A 16,428-nucleotide genomic window follows, 5' to 3' on the forward strand; every position below is an offset into this window, starting at 1 on the left:
ACACGTTAAATAACAATTATATAAACAACAATATTATCAAACCATCTGTGTCACTCCAAATCATTAAATCCATCAATTGAATTCGCCATCCTTTATGTAAACAACGCCGCATGTGCGCCGCGCCGCTGAGGTCAGACTCATCGTAACTTGCAGTTCAAATTATTCCACAGGCCCATATAACGATATATAAACTATATATAAAATAGCTATAATATAAACAATTTTATCAAACCATCTGTGTCACTCCAAATAATTAAATCTATCGATCGAATTCTTCGTCCTTTATGTAAACAACGCCGCGTGTGCACCGTGCCACTAACGTCGTCAGTTGCAGTTGAAATTACAGTAATCCCTCGCTACACTGTGGTTCGTTTATCGCGGTGTCTCTACATCGCAGATTTTTTTCCCCAAATTAAAAAAAAATAAAATTCGAAATAAAACTTTTAAATTGAGGAATTATGGCACGGATGTTGCCCACACGTCAGCAGAAGGCAGGGAGTGCCCACACAATTGCAATGCATACACTTGTACCATCCATCTATCAATCCATCCATCCATCCATCCATCCATCCATCCATCCATCCATCTTCTTCCGCTTATCCGGGGTCGGGTCGCGGGGGCAGCAGCTTTAGGAGGGACTCCCAGACTTCCCTCTCCCCAGCCACTTCATCCAGCTCATCCCGGGGGATCCCAAGGCGTTCCCAGGCCAGCTGAGAGACAGTCTCTCCAGCACGTCCTGGGTCGTCCCCGGGGTCTCCTACAGGTGGGACATGCCCGGAACATCTCCCCAGGGAGGCGTCCAGGAGGCATCCTGATAAGATGCCCGAGCCACCTCATCTGGCTCCTCTCAACGTGGAGGAGTAGCGACTCTACTCCGAGTCTCTCCCGGATGACCGACCTTCTCACCCTATCTCTAAGGGAGAGCCCGGACATCCTGCGGAGAAAACTCATTTCGGCCGCTTGTATCCGGGATCTCGTTCTTTCGGTCACGACCCATAGCTCGTGACCATAGGTGAGGGTAGGAGCGTAAATCGACCGGTAAATTGAGAGCTTTGCCTTTTGGCTCAGCTCTCTCTTCACCACAACGGCCCGATACAGGGTCCGCATTACTGCCGACGCTGCACCAATCCGCCTGTCGATCTCGCGCTCCATCCTCCCCTCACTCGTGAACAAGACTCCAAGATACTTGAACTCCTCCACTTGGGGCAGGATCTCATCCCCGATCCGGAGAGGGCATTCCACCCTTTTCCGATCGAGGACCATGGACTCGGATTTGGAGGTGCTGACCCTCATCCCGACCGCTTCACACTCGGCTGCGAACCGTTCCAGCGAGAGCTGGAGATCACGGCCTGAAGAAGCCAACAGCACCACGTCATCTGCAAAAATCAGAGACGCGATGCTGAGGTCCCCAAACCAGACCCCCTCAACGCCTCGGCTGCGCCTAGAAATTCTGTCTATAAAAATTATGAACAGAATCGGTGACAGAGGGCAGCCTTGGCGAAGTCCAACCCTCACTGGGAACGAATCCAACTTACTGCCGGAAATGCGGACCAAACTCTGGCATCGGTGATACAGGGACCAAACCGCCCTTATCAGTTGGCTCGGCACCCCGTACTCCCGAAGCACCCTCCACAGAACCCCCTGAGGGACACGGTCATACGGCTTTTCCAAGTCCACAAAACACATGTGGACTGGTTGGGCGAACTCCCATGCACCCTCGAGGATCCTGCCGAGGGTGTAGAGCTGGTCCACTGTTCCACGGCCAGGACGAAAGCCACACTGCTCCTCCTGAATCCGAGCTTCGACCTCCCGACGGACCCTCCTCTCCAGCACCCCTGAATAGACCTTACCAGGGAGGCTGAGGAGTGTGATTCCCCTGTAATTGGAACACACCCTCCGGTCCCCCTTCTTAAAGAGGGGAATCACCACCCGAGTCTGCCAATCCAGAGGCACTGTCCCCGATGTCCATGCAACGTTGTAGAGGCGTGTCAGCCATGACAGCCCCACAACATCCAGAGCCTTTAAGAACTCCGGGCGGATCTCATCCACCCCCGGGGCCTTGCCACCGAGGAGTTTTTTGACTACCTCAGTGACTTCGACCCCAGAGATTGGAGAATCCGCCTCAGAGTCTCCAAGCCCTGCTTCCTCAATGGAAGGCATGTAGGTGGAATTGAGGAGGTCTTCGAAGTATTCTCCCCACCGACTCACGACGTCCCGAGTCGAGGTCAGCAGCACGCCATCCCCACTGTAAACAGTGTTGACGTTGCACCGCTTCCCCCTCCTGAGACGCCGGATGGTGGACCAGAATTTCCTTGAAGCCGTCCGAAAGTCATTCTCCATGGCCTCACCGAACTCCTCCCACGCCCGGGTTTTTGCCTCAGCAACCGCCGAAGCCGCATTCCGCTTGGCCATCCGGTACCTGTCAGCTGCCTCCGGAGTCCCGCAGGCCAAAACGGCCCGATAGGACTCCTTCTTCAGCTTGACGGCATCCCTTAACGCCGGTGTCCACCAGCAGGTTCGGGGATTGCCGCCACGACAGGCACCAACGACCTTATGGCCACAGCTCTGGTCGGCCGCCTCAACAATGGAGGCGCGGAACATGGTCCACTCGGACTCAATGTCCCTCGCCTCCCCCGGGACGTGGGAAAAGCTCTGCCGGTGGTGGGAGATGAAGCTCTTCCTCACAGGGGATTCTGCCAGACGTTCCCAGCAGACCCTCACAGAGCGTTTGGGTCTGCCAGGTCGGACCGGCATCTTCCCCCACCATCGGAGCCAACCCACCACCAGGTGGTCATCAGTTGACAGCTCCGCCCCTCTCTTCACCCGAGTGTCCAAAACATACGGCCGCAAATCCGATGACACGACTACAAAGTCGATGATCGAACTGCGGCCTAGGGTGTCCTGGTGCCAAGTGCACACATGGACACCCTTATGTTTTGAACATGGTGTGTATTATAGAAAATCCGTGTCGAGCACAGAAGTCCAGTAATAGCTCGGGTTCAGATCGGGGGGGCCGTTCCTCCCAATCACGCCCTTCCAGGTCTCACTGTCATTGCCCATGTGAGCATTGAAATCACCCAGTAGAACGATGAAAGTCCCCAGAAGGAGCGCTCTCCAGCACTTTCTCCAGGGACTCCAAGAAGGGTGGGTACTCTGAGCTGCTGTTCGGTGCATAGACACAAACATCAGTCAGGACCCGTCCCCCCACCCAAAGGCGGAGGGAGGCTACACTCTCGTTCACCGGGGTGAACCCCAATGTGCAGGCGCCCGGCCGGAGGGCAATAAGTATACCCACACCTGCCCGACGCCTCTCACTGTGGGCAACTCCAGATTGGAAGAGAGTCCAGCCCCTCTCGATAGGGCTTGTACCGGAACCCAAACTGTGTGTGGACGCAAGTCCGACTATGTCTAGTCGGAATTTTTCTGCCTCGCACACCAGCTCGGGCTCCTTTCCAGCCAGAGAGGTGACATTCCATGTCCCAAGAGCTAGCTTCTGCAGCCGGGGATCAGACCGCCAAGGTCCCTGCGTTTGGCTGCCGCCCAGCTCACATTGCACCCTACCCCTTCGGCCCCTCCCACAGGTGGTGAACGTTTGGGTCTGCCAGGTCGGACCGGCATCATCCCCCACCATCGGAGCCAACCCACCACCAGGTGGTGATCAGTTGACAGCTCCGCCCCTCTCTTCACCCGAGTGTCCAAAACATACGGCCGCAAATCCGATGACACGACTACAAAGTCGATGATCGAACTGCGGCCTAGGGTGTCCTGGTGCCAAGTGCACACATGGACACCCTTATGCTTGAACATGGTGTTCATTATTGAAAATCCATGTCGAGCACAGAAGTCCAACAATAGAACACCACTCGGGTTCAGATCAGGGGGGCCGTTCCTCCCAATCACGCCCTTCCAAGTCTCACTGTCATTGCCCACGTCAACATTGAAGTCACCCAGTAGAACGATGGAGTCCCCAGAAGGAGCGCTCTCCAGCACTTCCCCCAGGGACCCCAAGAAGGGTGGGTACTCTGAGCTGCCGTTTGGTGCATAGACACAAACAACAGTCAGGACCCGTTCCCCCACCCGAAGGCGGAGGGAGGCTACCCTCTCGTTCACCGGGGTGAACCCCAATGTGCAGGCGCCCAGCCGGTGGGCAATAAGTGTACCCACACCTGCTCGACGCCTCTCACCGTGGGCAACTCCAGAGTGGAAGAGAGTCCAGCCCCTCTCGAGAGGGCTTGTACCGGAACCCAAACTGTGCGTGGAGGCTAGTCCGACTATATCTAGTCGGAATTTTTCTGCCTCGCACACCAGCTCGGGCTCCTTTCCAGCCAGAGAGGTGACATTCCATGTTCGTTTATCGCGGTGTCTCTACATCGCAGATTTTTTTCCCCAAATTAAAAAAAAATAAAATTCGAAATAAAACTTTTAAATTGAGGAATTATGGCACGGATGTTGCCCACACGTCAGCAGAAGGCAGGGAGTGCCCACACAATTGCAATGCATACACTTGTACCATCCATCTATCAATCCATCCATCCATCCATCCATCCATCCATCCATCCATCCATCTTCTTCCGCTTATCCGGGGTCGGGTCGCGGGGGCAGCAGCTTTAGGAGGGACTCCCAGACTTCCCTCTCCCCAGCCACTTCATCCAGCTCATCCCGGGGGATCCCAAGGCGTTCCCAGGCCAGCTGAGAGACAGTCTCTCCAGCACGTCCTGGGTCGTCCCCGGGGTCTCCTACAGGTGGGACATGCCCGGAACATCTCCCCAGGGAGGCGTCCAGGAGGCATCCTGATAAGATGCCCGAGCCACCTCATCTGGCTCCTCTCAACGTGGAGGAGTAGCGACTCTACTCCGAGTCTCTCCCGGATGACCGACCTTCTCACCCTATCTCTAAGGGAGAGCCCGGACATCCTGCGGAGAAAACTCATTTCGGCCGCTTGTATCCGGGATCTCGTTCTTTCGGTCACGACCCATAGCTCGTGACCATAGGTGAAGGTAGGAGCGTAAATCGACCGGTAAATTGAGAGCTTTGCCTTTTGGCTCAGCTCTCTCTTCACCACAACGGCCCGATACAGGGTCCGCATTACTGCCGACGCTGCACCAATCCGCCTGTCGATCTCGCGCTCCATCCTCCCCTCACTCGTGAACAAGACTCCAAGATACTTGAACTCCTCCACTTGGGGCAGGATCTCATCCCCGATCCGGAGAGGGCATTCCACCCTTTTCCGATCGAGGACCATGGACTCGGATTTGGAGGTGCTGACCCTCATCCCGACCGCTTCACACTCAGCTGCGAACCGTTCCAGCGAGAGCTGGAGATCACGGCCTGAAGAAGCCAACAGCACCACGTCATCTGCAAAAATCAGAGACGCGATGCTGAGGTCCCCAAACCAGACCCCCTCAACGCCTCGGCTGCGCCTAGAAATTCTGTCTATAAAAATTATGAACAGAATCGGTGACAGAGGGCAGCCTTGGCGAAGTCCAACCCTCACTGGGAACGAATCCAACTTACTGCCGGAAATGCGGACCAAACTCTGGCATCGGTGATACAGGGACCAAACCGCCCTTATCAGTTGGCTCGGCACCCCGTACTCCCGAAGCACCCTCCACAGAACCCCCTGAGGGACACGGTCATACGGCTTTTCCAAGTCCACAAAACACATGTGGACTGGTTGGGCGAACTCCCATGCACCCTCGAGGATCCTGCCGAGGGTGTAGAGCTGGTCCACTGTTCCACGGCCAGGACGAAAGCCACACTGCTCCTCCTGAATCCGAGCTTCGACCTCCCGACGGACCCTCCTCTCCAGCACCCCTGAATAGACCTTACCAGGGAGGCTGAGGAGTGTGATTCCCCTGTAATTGGAACACACCCTCCGGTCCCCCTTCTTAAAGAGGGGAATCACCACCCGAGTCTGCCAATCCAGAGGCACTGTCCCCGATGTCCATGCAACGTTGTAGAGGCGTGTCAGCCATGACAGCCCCACAACATCCAGAGCCTTTAAGAACTCCGGGCGGATCTCATCCACCCCCGGGGCCTTGCCACCGAGGAGTTTTTTGACTACCTCAGTGACTTCGACCCCAGAGATTGGAGAATCCGCCTCAGAGTCTCCAAGCCCTGCTTCCTCAATGGAAGGCATGTAGGTGGAATTGAGGAGGTCTTCGAAGTATTCTCCCCACCGACTCACGACGTCCCGAGTCGAGGTCAGCAGCACGCCATCCCCACTGTAAACAGTGTTGACGTTGCACCGCTTCCCCCTCCTGAGACGCCGGATGGTGGACCAGAATTTCCTTGAAGCCGTCCGAAAGTCATTCTCCATGGCCTCACCGAACTCCTCCCACGCCCGGGTTTTTGCCTCAGCAACCGCCGAAGCCGCATTCCGCTTGGCCATCCGGTACCTGTCAGCTGCCTCCGGAGTCCCGCAGGCCAAAACGGCCCGATAGGACTCCTTCTTCAGCTTGACGGCATCCCTTAACGCCGGTGTCCACCAGCAGGTTCGGGGATTGCCGCCACGACAGGCACCAACGACCTTATGGCCACAGCTCTGGTCGGCCGCCTCAACAATGGAGGCGCGGAACATGGTCCACTCGGACTCAATGTCCCTCGCCTCCCCCGGGACGTGGGAATAGCTCTGCCGGTGGTGGGAGATGAAGCTCTTCCTCACAGGGGATTCTGCCAGACGTTCCCAGCAGACCCTCACAGAGCGTTTGGGTCTGCCAGGTCGGACCGGCATCTTCCCCCACCATCGGAGCCAACCCACCACCAGGTGGTCATCAGTTGACAGCTCCGCCCCTCTCTTCACCCGAGTGTCCAAAACATACGGCCGCAAATCCGATGACACGACTACAAAGTCGATGATCGAACTGCGGCCTAGGGTGTCCTGGTGCCAAGTGCACACATGGACACCCTTATGTTTTGAACATGGTGTGTATTATAGAAAATCCGTGTCGAGCACAGAAGTCCAGTAATAGCTCGGGTTCAGATCGGGGGGGCCGTTCCTCCCAATCACGCCCTTCCAGGTCTCACTGTCATTGCCCATGTGAGCATTGAAATCACCCAGTAGAACGATGAAAGTCCCCAGAAGGAGCGCTCTCCAGCACTTTCTCCAGGGACTCCAAGAAGGGTGGGTACTCTGAGCTGCTGTTCGGTGCATAGACACAAACATCAGTCAGGACCCGTCCCCCCACCCAAAGGCGGAGGGAGGCTACACTCTCGTTCACCGGGGTGAACCCCAATGTGCAGGCGCCCGGCCGGAGGGCAATAAGTATACCCACACCTGCCCGACGCCTCTCACTGTGGGCAACTCCAGATTGGAAGAGAGTCCAGCCCCTCTCGATAGGGCTTGTACCGGAACCCAAACTGTGTGTGGACGCAAGTCCGACTATGTCTAGTCGGAATTTTTCTGCCTCGCACACCAGCTCGGGCTCCTTTCCAGCCAGAGAGGTGACATTCCATGTCCCAAGAGCTAGCTTCTGCAGCCGGGGATCAGACCGCCAAGGTCCCTGCCTTTGGCTGCCGCCCAGCTCACATTGCACCCGACCCCTTCGGCCCCTCCCACAGGTGGTGAACGTTTGGGTCTGCCAGGTCGGACCGGCATCATCCCCCACCATCGGAGCCAACCCACCACCAGGTGGTGATCAGTTGACAGCTCCGCCCCTCTCTTCACCCGAGTGTCCAAAACATACGGCCGCAAATCCGATGACACGACTACAAAGTCGATGATCGAACTGCGGCCTAGGGTGTCCTGGTGCCAAGTGCACACATGGACACCCTTATGCTTGAACATGGTGTTCATTATTGAAAATCCATGTCGAGCACAGAAGTCCAACAATAGAACACCACTCGGGTTCAGATCAGGGGGGCCGTTCCTCCCAATCACGCCCTTCCAAGTCTCACTGTCATTGCCCACGTCAACATTGAAGTCACCCAGTAGAACGATGGAGTCCCCAGAAGGAGCGCTCTCCAGCACTTCCCCCAGGGACCCCAAGAAGGGTGGGTACTCTGAGCTGCCGTTTGGTGCATAGACACAAACAACAGTCAGGACCCGTTCCCCCACCCGAAGGCGGAGGGAGGCTACCCTCTCGTTCACCGGGGTGAACCCCAATGTGCAGGCGCCCAGCCGGTGGGCAATAAGTGTACCCACACCTGCTCGACGCCTCTCACCGTGGGCAACTCCAGAGTGGAAGAGAGTCCAGCCCCTCTCGAGAGGGCTTGTACCGGAACCCAAACTGTGCGTGGAGGCTAGTCCGACTATATCTAGTCGGAATTTTTCTGCCTCGCACACCAGCTCGGGCTCCTTTCCAGCCAGAGAGGTTACATTCCATGTCCCAAGAGCCAGCTTCTGCAGCCGGGGATCAGACCGCCAAGGTCCCTGCCTTTGGCTGCCGCCCAGCTCACATTGCACCCGACCCCTTCGGCCCCTCCCACAGGTGGTGAGCCCATGGGAAGGGGGACCCACGTTTCCTTTTCGGGCTATGCCCGGCCGGGCCCCATGGGCGAAGGCCCGGCCACCAGACGCTCGCCTTCGAGCGCCGCCTCCAGGCCTGGCTCCAGAGGGAGGCCCCCCCGTCCGGGCGAGGGAAAACGAAGTCCATTTATTTCAATCGTCATAAGGGGCTTCTGTGAGCCGTGCTTTGTCTGGCCCCTCACCTAGGACCCGTTTGCCATGGGTGACCCTACCAGGGGCATGAAGCCCCCGACAACATGGCTCCTAGGATCATAAGGGCACGCAAACCCCTCCACCACGATAAGGTGACGACTCACGGAGGGGACACTTGTACCTTTTCATATTTTTTTTATAATAATAAGCGTTCTAAAAACACATTTAAGAGTGTTATACCTTGTTATAGAAAAATTGTTACAATAATAAAACTGTTCTAAAAACATTTACAGTATGTACACTTGTACCTTGTTATTAAAATTGTTATATAATAAAAGCTGTTCTAAAAACATATTTACAGTTTGTGTTAAGAATACGCCATGTTATTTATGTTATTCAGCCGTGCTTTGATTCGAGGTTGGGTGCTTTATTTTGAAGGCCATTTTCAGCCGATAACATTTCAAATTTTTAAATCTGCTGACTCCGGAGGTTAGTGAATGGAACTCATTGTCAGTGAGGCTTCAATTTTTCCATAGTGCGCCCTCATGTGGTTTAAAGTGAAAATAACATGTGAAGTGATCAACTATACTTGTATGTGTTAATGATCAAGTAAAAATTTGTGAATAATTCGCTTCTGAGTATAAGTCGCCCCCCCCACCCAAACTATGAAAAAAAACACGACTTATACTCAGAAATATATGGTTCCACTATAACCACTGTCAAGACCGAGCTTTTTTGACATTTATAGGTCCAACTACTCATCTCAGCTCAGGATGTGGAGAACTACAAGCTGATAAAATCAGATCTGGATCGTCTGAGGACGTTGGTGGAAAAGTCTGAACTGTGGATAGAGAAGAAGATGTCTGGAGGCGGCGATAGCAAGAAGGAAAAGAAGGACAAGAAGAACAAATTGGAGGTAGCATGAAACTCTCACCTTGTCCAATATGTGCATGAATCATAACCAGCAAGTTTGACCACAACTAAAAATATCCTTGGGGTAAACTTCCTAAACCAAAATTCCCATTGAGATTAATGAGATTTGGAATAATTACCGTTTTTCCGGACTATAAATTGCTCCAGATTACAAGTCGCACCAGCCATAAAATTTTGATGGCATTCGACCTGCCTGACACCGCTATGGTGGACTTTCACATCTCAGAGGAATTCTGACTTGCCTCAATAAACTCAGTCTCGTGTTGCACTTAGTTGCTCAGCCTGGTCTGTCACAGAAACTCTCATTTTACATTTGTATACGTATATCTTTGATACCTTGAGATCAGTGGCGGATGCTGGTCTTTCAAGGAGGGAAAGTTCAATTTCGGCCTGCATCATAAAATGTGTCGGTTAATTTCTATGTAAATTCTACCCTCCGTTCTTTCAATCGCTGATTTGCTCATTTCGCTGTCAATTATAAAAAGATTCAGGCTCAGAAAGATCATCTAATCATTATGGAGAAGTTGGACAAGGCCAGCCCACTACCCCATATACCCCCCCTCAGAGATGCTGGGTGTCCGATGGGCGGGACAAATCACAGCATTTATCCAATGACTCGTCTCGTTTTGCTGCACTCTGCTTCCCGATTGAACTTGGTGGACGTCCAGCGTCTACATTGCTTTAAACAGTGTAGACTCAACACTGTTTAAAGCACTGTGAAGCGACCGGAACGAGTTAGAGGAAAGCCACGTGATAAGAAACTAATTCTGAACAAAAGTTGAGCGCGTTGTAGTGCATATTTAGTCACTGATGTACACAGAACAGTATATATTTGATCACTTATTTTTTCACATTTTAGGGGAAGCTAAGCTACCCTTGCAGTCTTAGAGTAATCACCTTTGCTTGAGATATTATGCTTTCTGTAAGATCCTAGTTTTGTTTTTATATTTCTTAAATTTAACAGATTTAACAGTAATTAGACTGGGTTAGGCCTTGCCTGCTTAGTAACTACTCCAGTGCGATGAGTTCGTTCCACATCAATTTTGTCTTGTAATTGCAATTTTTTAGGGTTAGGGTTAGGGTTAGGTTTTTTTTAGTACTTTTCCTTCAGTTGTAGCCCAATTTTCTCCAGGTGTTTCTTCCAGTCCATCAATAACCAAGTTATTCCTTTTGATTGTCCCTCCAGATCATAGGTGTCAAACTCGAGGCCCGGGGGCCAGATACGGCCCACACCGCATCATTTTCTGTGGCCCGCAAAGACAAATTTTGCATTGACTTTGTGTCATTACTAACATTACAAATTGTCTTCACTTATAAAAAAATAGACATTGCAAGCATTTTTTTTATAACCGTTTGTCTTTTTAAAATATTTGAACAATTTTTGGCCCTCCGAGGGAAACTATGACTATGATGCGGCCCGCGACAAAAATGAGCTTGACACCCGTCCAATTAATTAGGTAGTATGATTGCACTGTAACACGGCTGATAGGTTTCTCTTTGCATTTTTTTTGTAATGTTCCGTTTGTTTACTTTGGTTTATTTTAATAACATCAACTTCCTTCGGAGTGAAATGTAAGCTGGTTTTAACTTCTTGTAGTTCCTTGGTGATGTCATTGAATCTTGTATTGTTTGAGTCCATGATCATTTTGACAAAACCTTTCAAAAATGTCCTTATTGTTGGTTTATAACCGCAAAGGAAGTTTGTATGTATTTCTTTTACATAACCCGAAATAATTTTACTTTAGGAATGTCGACAGACCTCACTTGAAGCAACGCCATTGTCCCCCGTTATTTATCAGCTGATCAACATGTACGTAATACATTTAATAGGAGGATGTTGGGGTTTTTTTTCCATGAAGACTACAAAGTCCTCCTTTTAAATGTATTAATGTTCAGATTGATTCTTTAACAAAGCTGATCTCAAAGTGTTCTTCACAAAACCAGGGACGTGGACCTTAATGATGTCAGAATTTCTCTGTTTTCTGATAGGTTGGGCAGAGCAAAACTTATTACAACTATTACAACAAAACATTTCTGTTGCTGTCTGCACATGTTAGTATATTCCATAATTAATTGTTATAAGCATCTCTAGTGAATCTGATGTTATTATCTTATCCTCCATTTTTGGTATAGCATTGATTGTTATTATAAATAAGATGTAATAGAGGAAGTATTAGGTAGATTGGATCGAGTAAATCTCTATTGTTGGCCTACTGCCCGCATTCGAATAATATTATTTAAAGTACCTCTCCCTGTCATATTAGCGTGTCTCGCATGCTGTGTTTGCCTCTACTTCCTGCAGGGTGCATTGGAGGACAGCACCCCCAAGAAGGAAAAAGGTGGGGAGAACAACGAGAACTATCAGAACGTCAAAGAGGTCAGCAAGCTTTGCTGGGTTGTCATGTGTCAATCACTTGGTGTGGGCGTGCTTTATGTGTGCAGTGTGTTTTGCTGTTCTGCCGCTGCGACCATTGAGGATCTATTTCAAACCTTCATTCTGCATCAAAACACACAAATCACATATCTATTGCTCAGTTCCATCTCTACGTGGCTGTACATGACCCAAACAGGGTTTTATTCAAAAATCCCAAAACAAAGCCATGTTGAACACATTTGCACACTAACAAAAACAATGAGGGTCTTCTGTCTGTCACGGATTGGATGGAGCAGGGCGACCAAGTGCAGCTTGGACCAGGGTTTATTGAAGGGAACTCAAAGACAGACTCGGCAAACTGACATGACTTAACAAAATAACAAAAGGACTAACTGACAGGGACGTGAAACAAAGGACGTGAAGACATTACGACAAAAGGAACCAAATAGACATCAAGACAACAACAATGATCCGACGGGGCGTGAGGGGCAGACAGAACTTATATACACGACAGGTAACAAGAGGCAGGTGAGAATAATCAAACTAATCATGGGCACACAGGAGGGAATGGGCGAGCACACAGACAGAAACCATGACAACAGACACATAATGGAATGGCTGGAGATGAGACGTGACACTGTCTTCATGACTGATTGAGGTCACCCATGTGGTATCCACTTAAAGCAGGGGTCTCAAACTCCAGTCCTTTGGGGCCGCATTCCTACATGTTTTCCAAGTTTCCCTCGTTAAACACACCTGATTCAATTATCAGGCTCCCGCAGAACATGAGGATGAACTGATCATTTGAATCAGGTGTGTTTAACGAGGGAAACTTGGAAAACATGTAGGAACGCGGCCCCCGAGGACTGGAGTTTGAGACCCCTGACTTAAAGTGTCTGCTTTGGCCAAGGCAAATATGCCAACAGCGATCAGAGGCTTAACATGTCAAGTAAGTATCCTGCAGTGGAAAATATTTAAAGGTCTCATCATAATCGATTGTTTTCCCACTGTTTTGTGCATAATAGGTCAAAGTGAGTCTCTGAATCCTCCCCAGATTGCTCTCCGTTGCTGGGCACCACCATGACAGGGCCGTGGGTCAAAAAAAGAGAAAAAGATCACATTGAAGGCCCAGTGAATTTCAACAGAGCCAACACCAATGATAAAACATGTCACAAAATGCTGGCATATTTGCAGCTACCTATTAGAGGATTTTCCATATCAAATTAAGGAAAACAGTGACCCAGTCAGAGCAAAGCTTATTTATACATACAATATTAAGGAGAATTTTAATTGCCTTATCTGCCAGCCATTTAAGACCAACTAAAATAGCTTTAAAATAGCTTTGTGGGCGTTTTTAACCAAAATTATGATTTAAACATTGGAAAACAATGTCTGTTTTCTAATGTTTAATGCTTTAATGTTTAATGCCCTTAATGCTTAAGGGCCGCTGTCCTGTCCGTTTTCCATGTTTTCTTGCTGCAACACACCTAAATCAACTCATCAGCAAGCTCTAAAGAAGCTTGATTATGATGCAGTTCAATTTTAATGTGATTTGTTGCAGCAGTGAGACATGGAAAATAGGCAGGTCAGAGGCTCTTGAGAACCGATTTAGGACAGCCCTCCTATAAAAAGACGAACAAAAGATATGGCGGGGGACTTTAAACAGATCACTAAAAAAACAATTTAAATTTTTTTGTTGTTTGTTTCATAGATAAATCTTTGTTTACATTTGACAACATAACAATTTAGGCAACTTTTCCAAATGGAATATTTGACACTAAGTACTTCATTTCACGCCTCAAACAACCTCCACCATCCTTGCCTTTGTAATTTGTTACTGAGTCATAAGCTTTTTATAGTACAATATCATCTACTGTATTTTTTATCAACGTTATATAACAAGATCAGGTAATATTTTCAGAAGTTCAGAACATTTATTTGTTATTTAAGTGCAAAAAGAAGCAATGTTTTATAAGTAAATTGTTTTATAAGTGTAAAAAGAAGTAAACGAGTATAAAACGTTAAAAAAAGAGCCAACTTTAGTGACAAAAGTTCTAATGTGGTAAATACTTTAACCATTCATGATTACCATCAAATGTAAAAAGAAGTGAAACAGTGTTGATAACACGTAAAGCCAGAATCATCCTTATATTAAAACTAGGGATGTAACGGTACAGATAACCCACAATACGATCCTCACCTCAGTTTTTGCGCTACGGTTTTGGTTAGGGTTTTTTTTTTTTCTCAAAATACCCCTTTACTTTGCTTTTCAGCAGAATCTATTTAACAGTATACTGAACGATATACCAATGCTTCTCTTTCAAGATTAACAGTTACTGAACATACTACTGCATACAAAGGTCAAAGTCAAAGTCTGCTTCATTGTCAATTTCTTCACATGCCAAAACATACAAAGAGATCGAAATTACATTTCCCACTATCCCACGGTGACAAGACATAGTACACAATATACATACAAGTAAACAGCACAAAAAGTAAAAACAAGAAGGCACAAACAATGAATAATAAGAGCGATGAATAAATAATAAATAAATAACATAATAAATAAGAGGAGCAAAAATGGAGCAAGTGTGCATACAGCAGACAGTCAGAATATAGCGCAAAAGTACAGGACGTTACGCAGGAGAGGGGAGAGAGTTCAGGATCCTAACAGCCTGGAGTATGAAGCTGTTGGTGAGTCTGGTGGTGCGGGAGCACAGGCTCCTGTACGTCTTCCCAGAGGGCACAAGATCAAACAAAGAGTGAGCAGGGTGACTCACATCACACACAATCGTGGTCGCCTTGCGGGTGAGATGGGAGGTGTAAATGTCCTTCAGGGAGGGGAGTGAAGCTGTGGTCACTATGCGCTGCAGGGCCTTCATGTTGTATTCAGTGCAGCTACCACCCCACACAGCGATACAACTGGAGAGGACGCTCTCAATGGTGCCACGGTAGAATGAGGTCATGATGGCCAGAGGAGCACTTGCTCGCCTTGAGTTTCCGCATGAAGTACAGGCGGCGCTGAGCTTTCTTCGCCAGTGATGCAGTGTTGGTGCTCCAGGAGAGGTCCTCACTGATGTGCACCCCCAGAAATCCGGTGCTGCTCACTCTCTCCACCACAGCACCGTCGGTGGTCAGTGGCAGGTGTTGGATGCGACCCTTCCAGAAGTCAACAACAATCTCCTTGGTCTTGTTGACGTTGTGCAGGAGGTTGTTGTCCCTGCACCACGTGGCCAGAAGGTCGACCTGCGACCTGTATTGAGTCTCGTCGCCCTTGGTGATGAGACCCACCAGAGTCGTGTCATCAGCATATTTCAGCACGCAGTTGCTGCTGTAAGTTGCAGTGTAGTCATGTGTCAGCAGGGTGAAGAGCAGCGGACTGAGCACGCAGCCTTGGGGGGCCTCCGTGGTCAGCGTGATGCTGGCGGAGATATTGTCGCCAACACGTACTACCTAAGGCCTCTGACAGAGGAAGTCCAGTAGCCAGTTGCAGAGGGAGGTACTGAGGCCCAGCTTGTCGAGTTTGCAGATGAGTCACTGTGGTACAATGGTGTTGAATGCAGAACTAAAGTCCACAAACAGTAATCTCATATACGAGTCCCTTCTCTCCAGGTGGGTGAGGGTTGAGTGGAGGGCAGAGCAGATGGCATCCTCAGAGGACCGTTTGGCTCGGTACGCAAACTGGAAGGGGTCTATGGTGGGGGGGAGAATGGATCTGATGTGCTCCATGACAAGCCGCTCAAAGCACTTCATGATGATGGGTGTCAGTGCCACGGGGCGGTAGTCATTGAAGCAGGATGGAGCAGGTTTCTTTGGCACAGGTACGATGGTGGCAGCCTTGAAACATGATGGGACGATGGTCTGCTGCAGGGAAATGTTAAAGATGTCCGTGAAGACACCAATCAGCTCCCCAGCGCAGTCCTTCATCGCTCGACCAGCGATGTTGTCTGGGCCCGCCGCCTTACGGGTGTTGATGGCGGCAAGCGTCCTCCTCACGCTATCGGCAGAGAGGCACAGGGGATGCTCGTGTGGAGGGGAAGGGATCTTCAGCGGGCAAGTGCTGTTCTGAGTGTCGAAGTGAGCAAAGAAGTGGTTCAGATCGTTGAACAGAGGGATGTTGCCCTCAGAGCTCTGCGGCGCGGGCTTGTAGTCCGTGATGGTCTGAATGACATGCCATAGGCTCCATGCGTCTCTGTTGTCTTTGAAGTGGGCGGTAATCTTGCAAAAGAATGCCCTCTTCGCTTCCTTGATGCTCCGGGTCAGGTCGGTCCTCGCTGTTCTCAAGCCAGCCTCATCCCCAGCTCTGAAGGCTTTGTCCCTGGCCCTCAGCAGCCTGAGGACAGCCCCTGTCAGCCATGGCTTCCGGTTAGCCCGAGTGACGATGCATTTTGTGTGGGTCACATCATCAATGCACTTTGAGATGTAAGAGGAAACAAAGTCAGTATACTCCTCTATGTCCGTCTGATTGTTGCAAGGGGCTGCCTGCTTAAACATTCCCCAGTCAGTTGTGTCAAAGCAGTCC

At 50.0% G+C, this 16,428-nt stretch overlaps 1 protein-coding gene across 6 annotated transcripts in view; it reads left to right on the top strand.

Moving 5' to 3' along the window:
* Positions 1-16,428, top strand: part of itpr3 (inositol 1,4,5-trisphosphate receptor, type 3) — a 469,401-nt gene that overhangs the window by 295,529 nt on the left and 157,444 nt on the right. For all 6 annotated transcript variants that reach the window (XM_088368417.1, XM_088368419.1, XM_088368416.1 and 3 more), the window contains 2 exons: positions 9,348-9,515; positions 11,835-11,909. In XM_088368417.1, coding sequence (XP_088224543.1) covers positions 9,348-9,515; positions 11,835-11,909 — 243 coding nt within the window. The remainder of the gene's footprint in view (positions 1-9,347; positions 9,516-11,834; positions 11,910-16,428) is intronic.

This window comes from Syngnathus floridae, chromosome 2, assembly GCF_059516105.1.
Source record: "Syngnathus floridae isolate MCC-2025c chromosome 2, RoL_Sflo_1.0, whole genome shotgun sequence".
Classification (NCBI taxonomy): Eukaryota; Metazoa; Chordata; class Actinopteri; order Syngnathiformes; family Syngnathidae; genus Syngnathus; species Syngnathus floridae.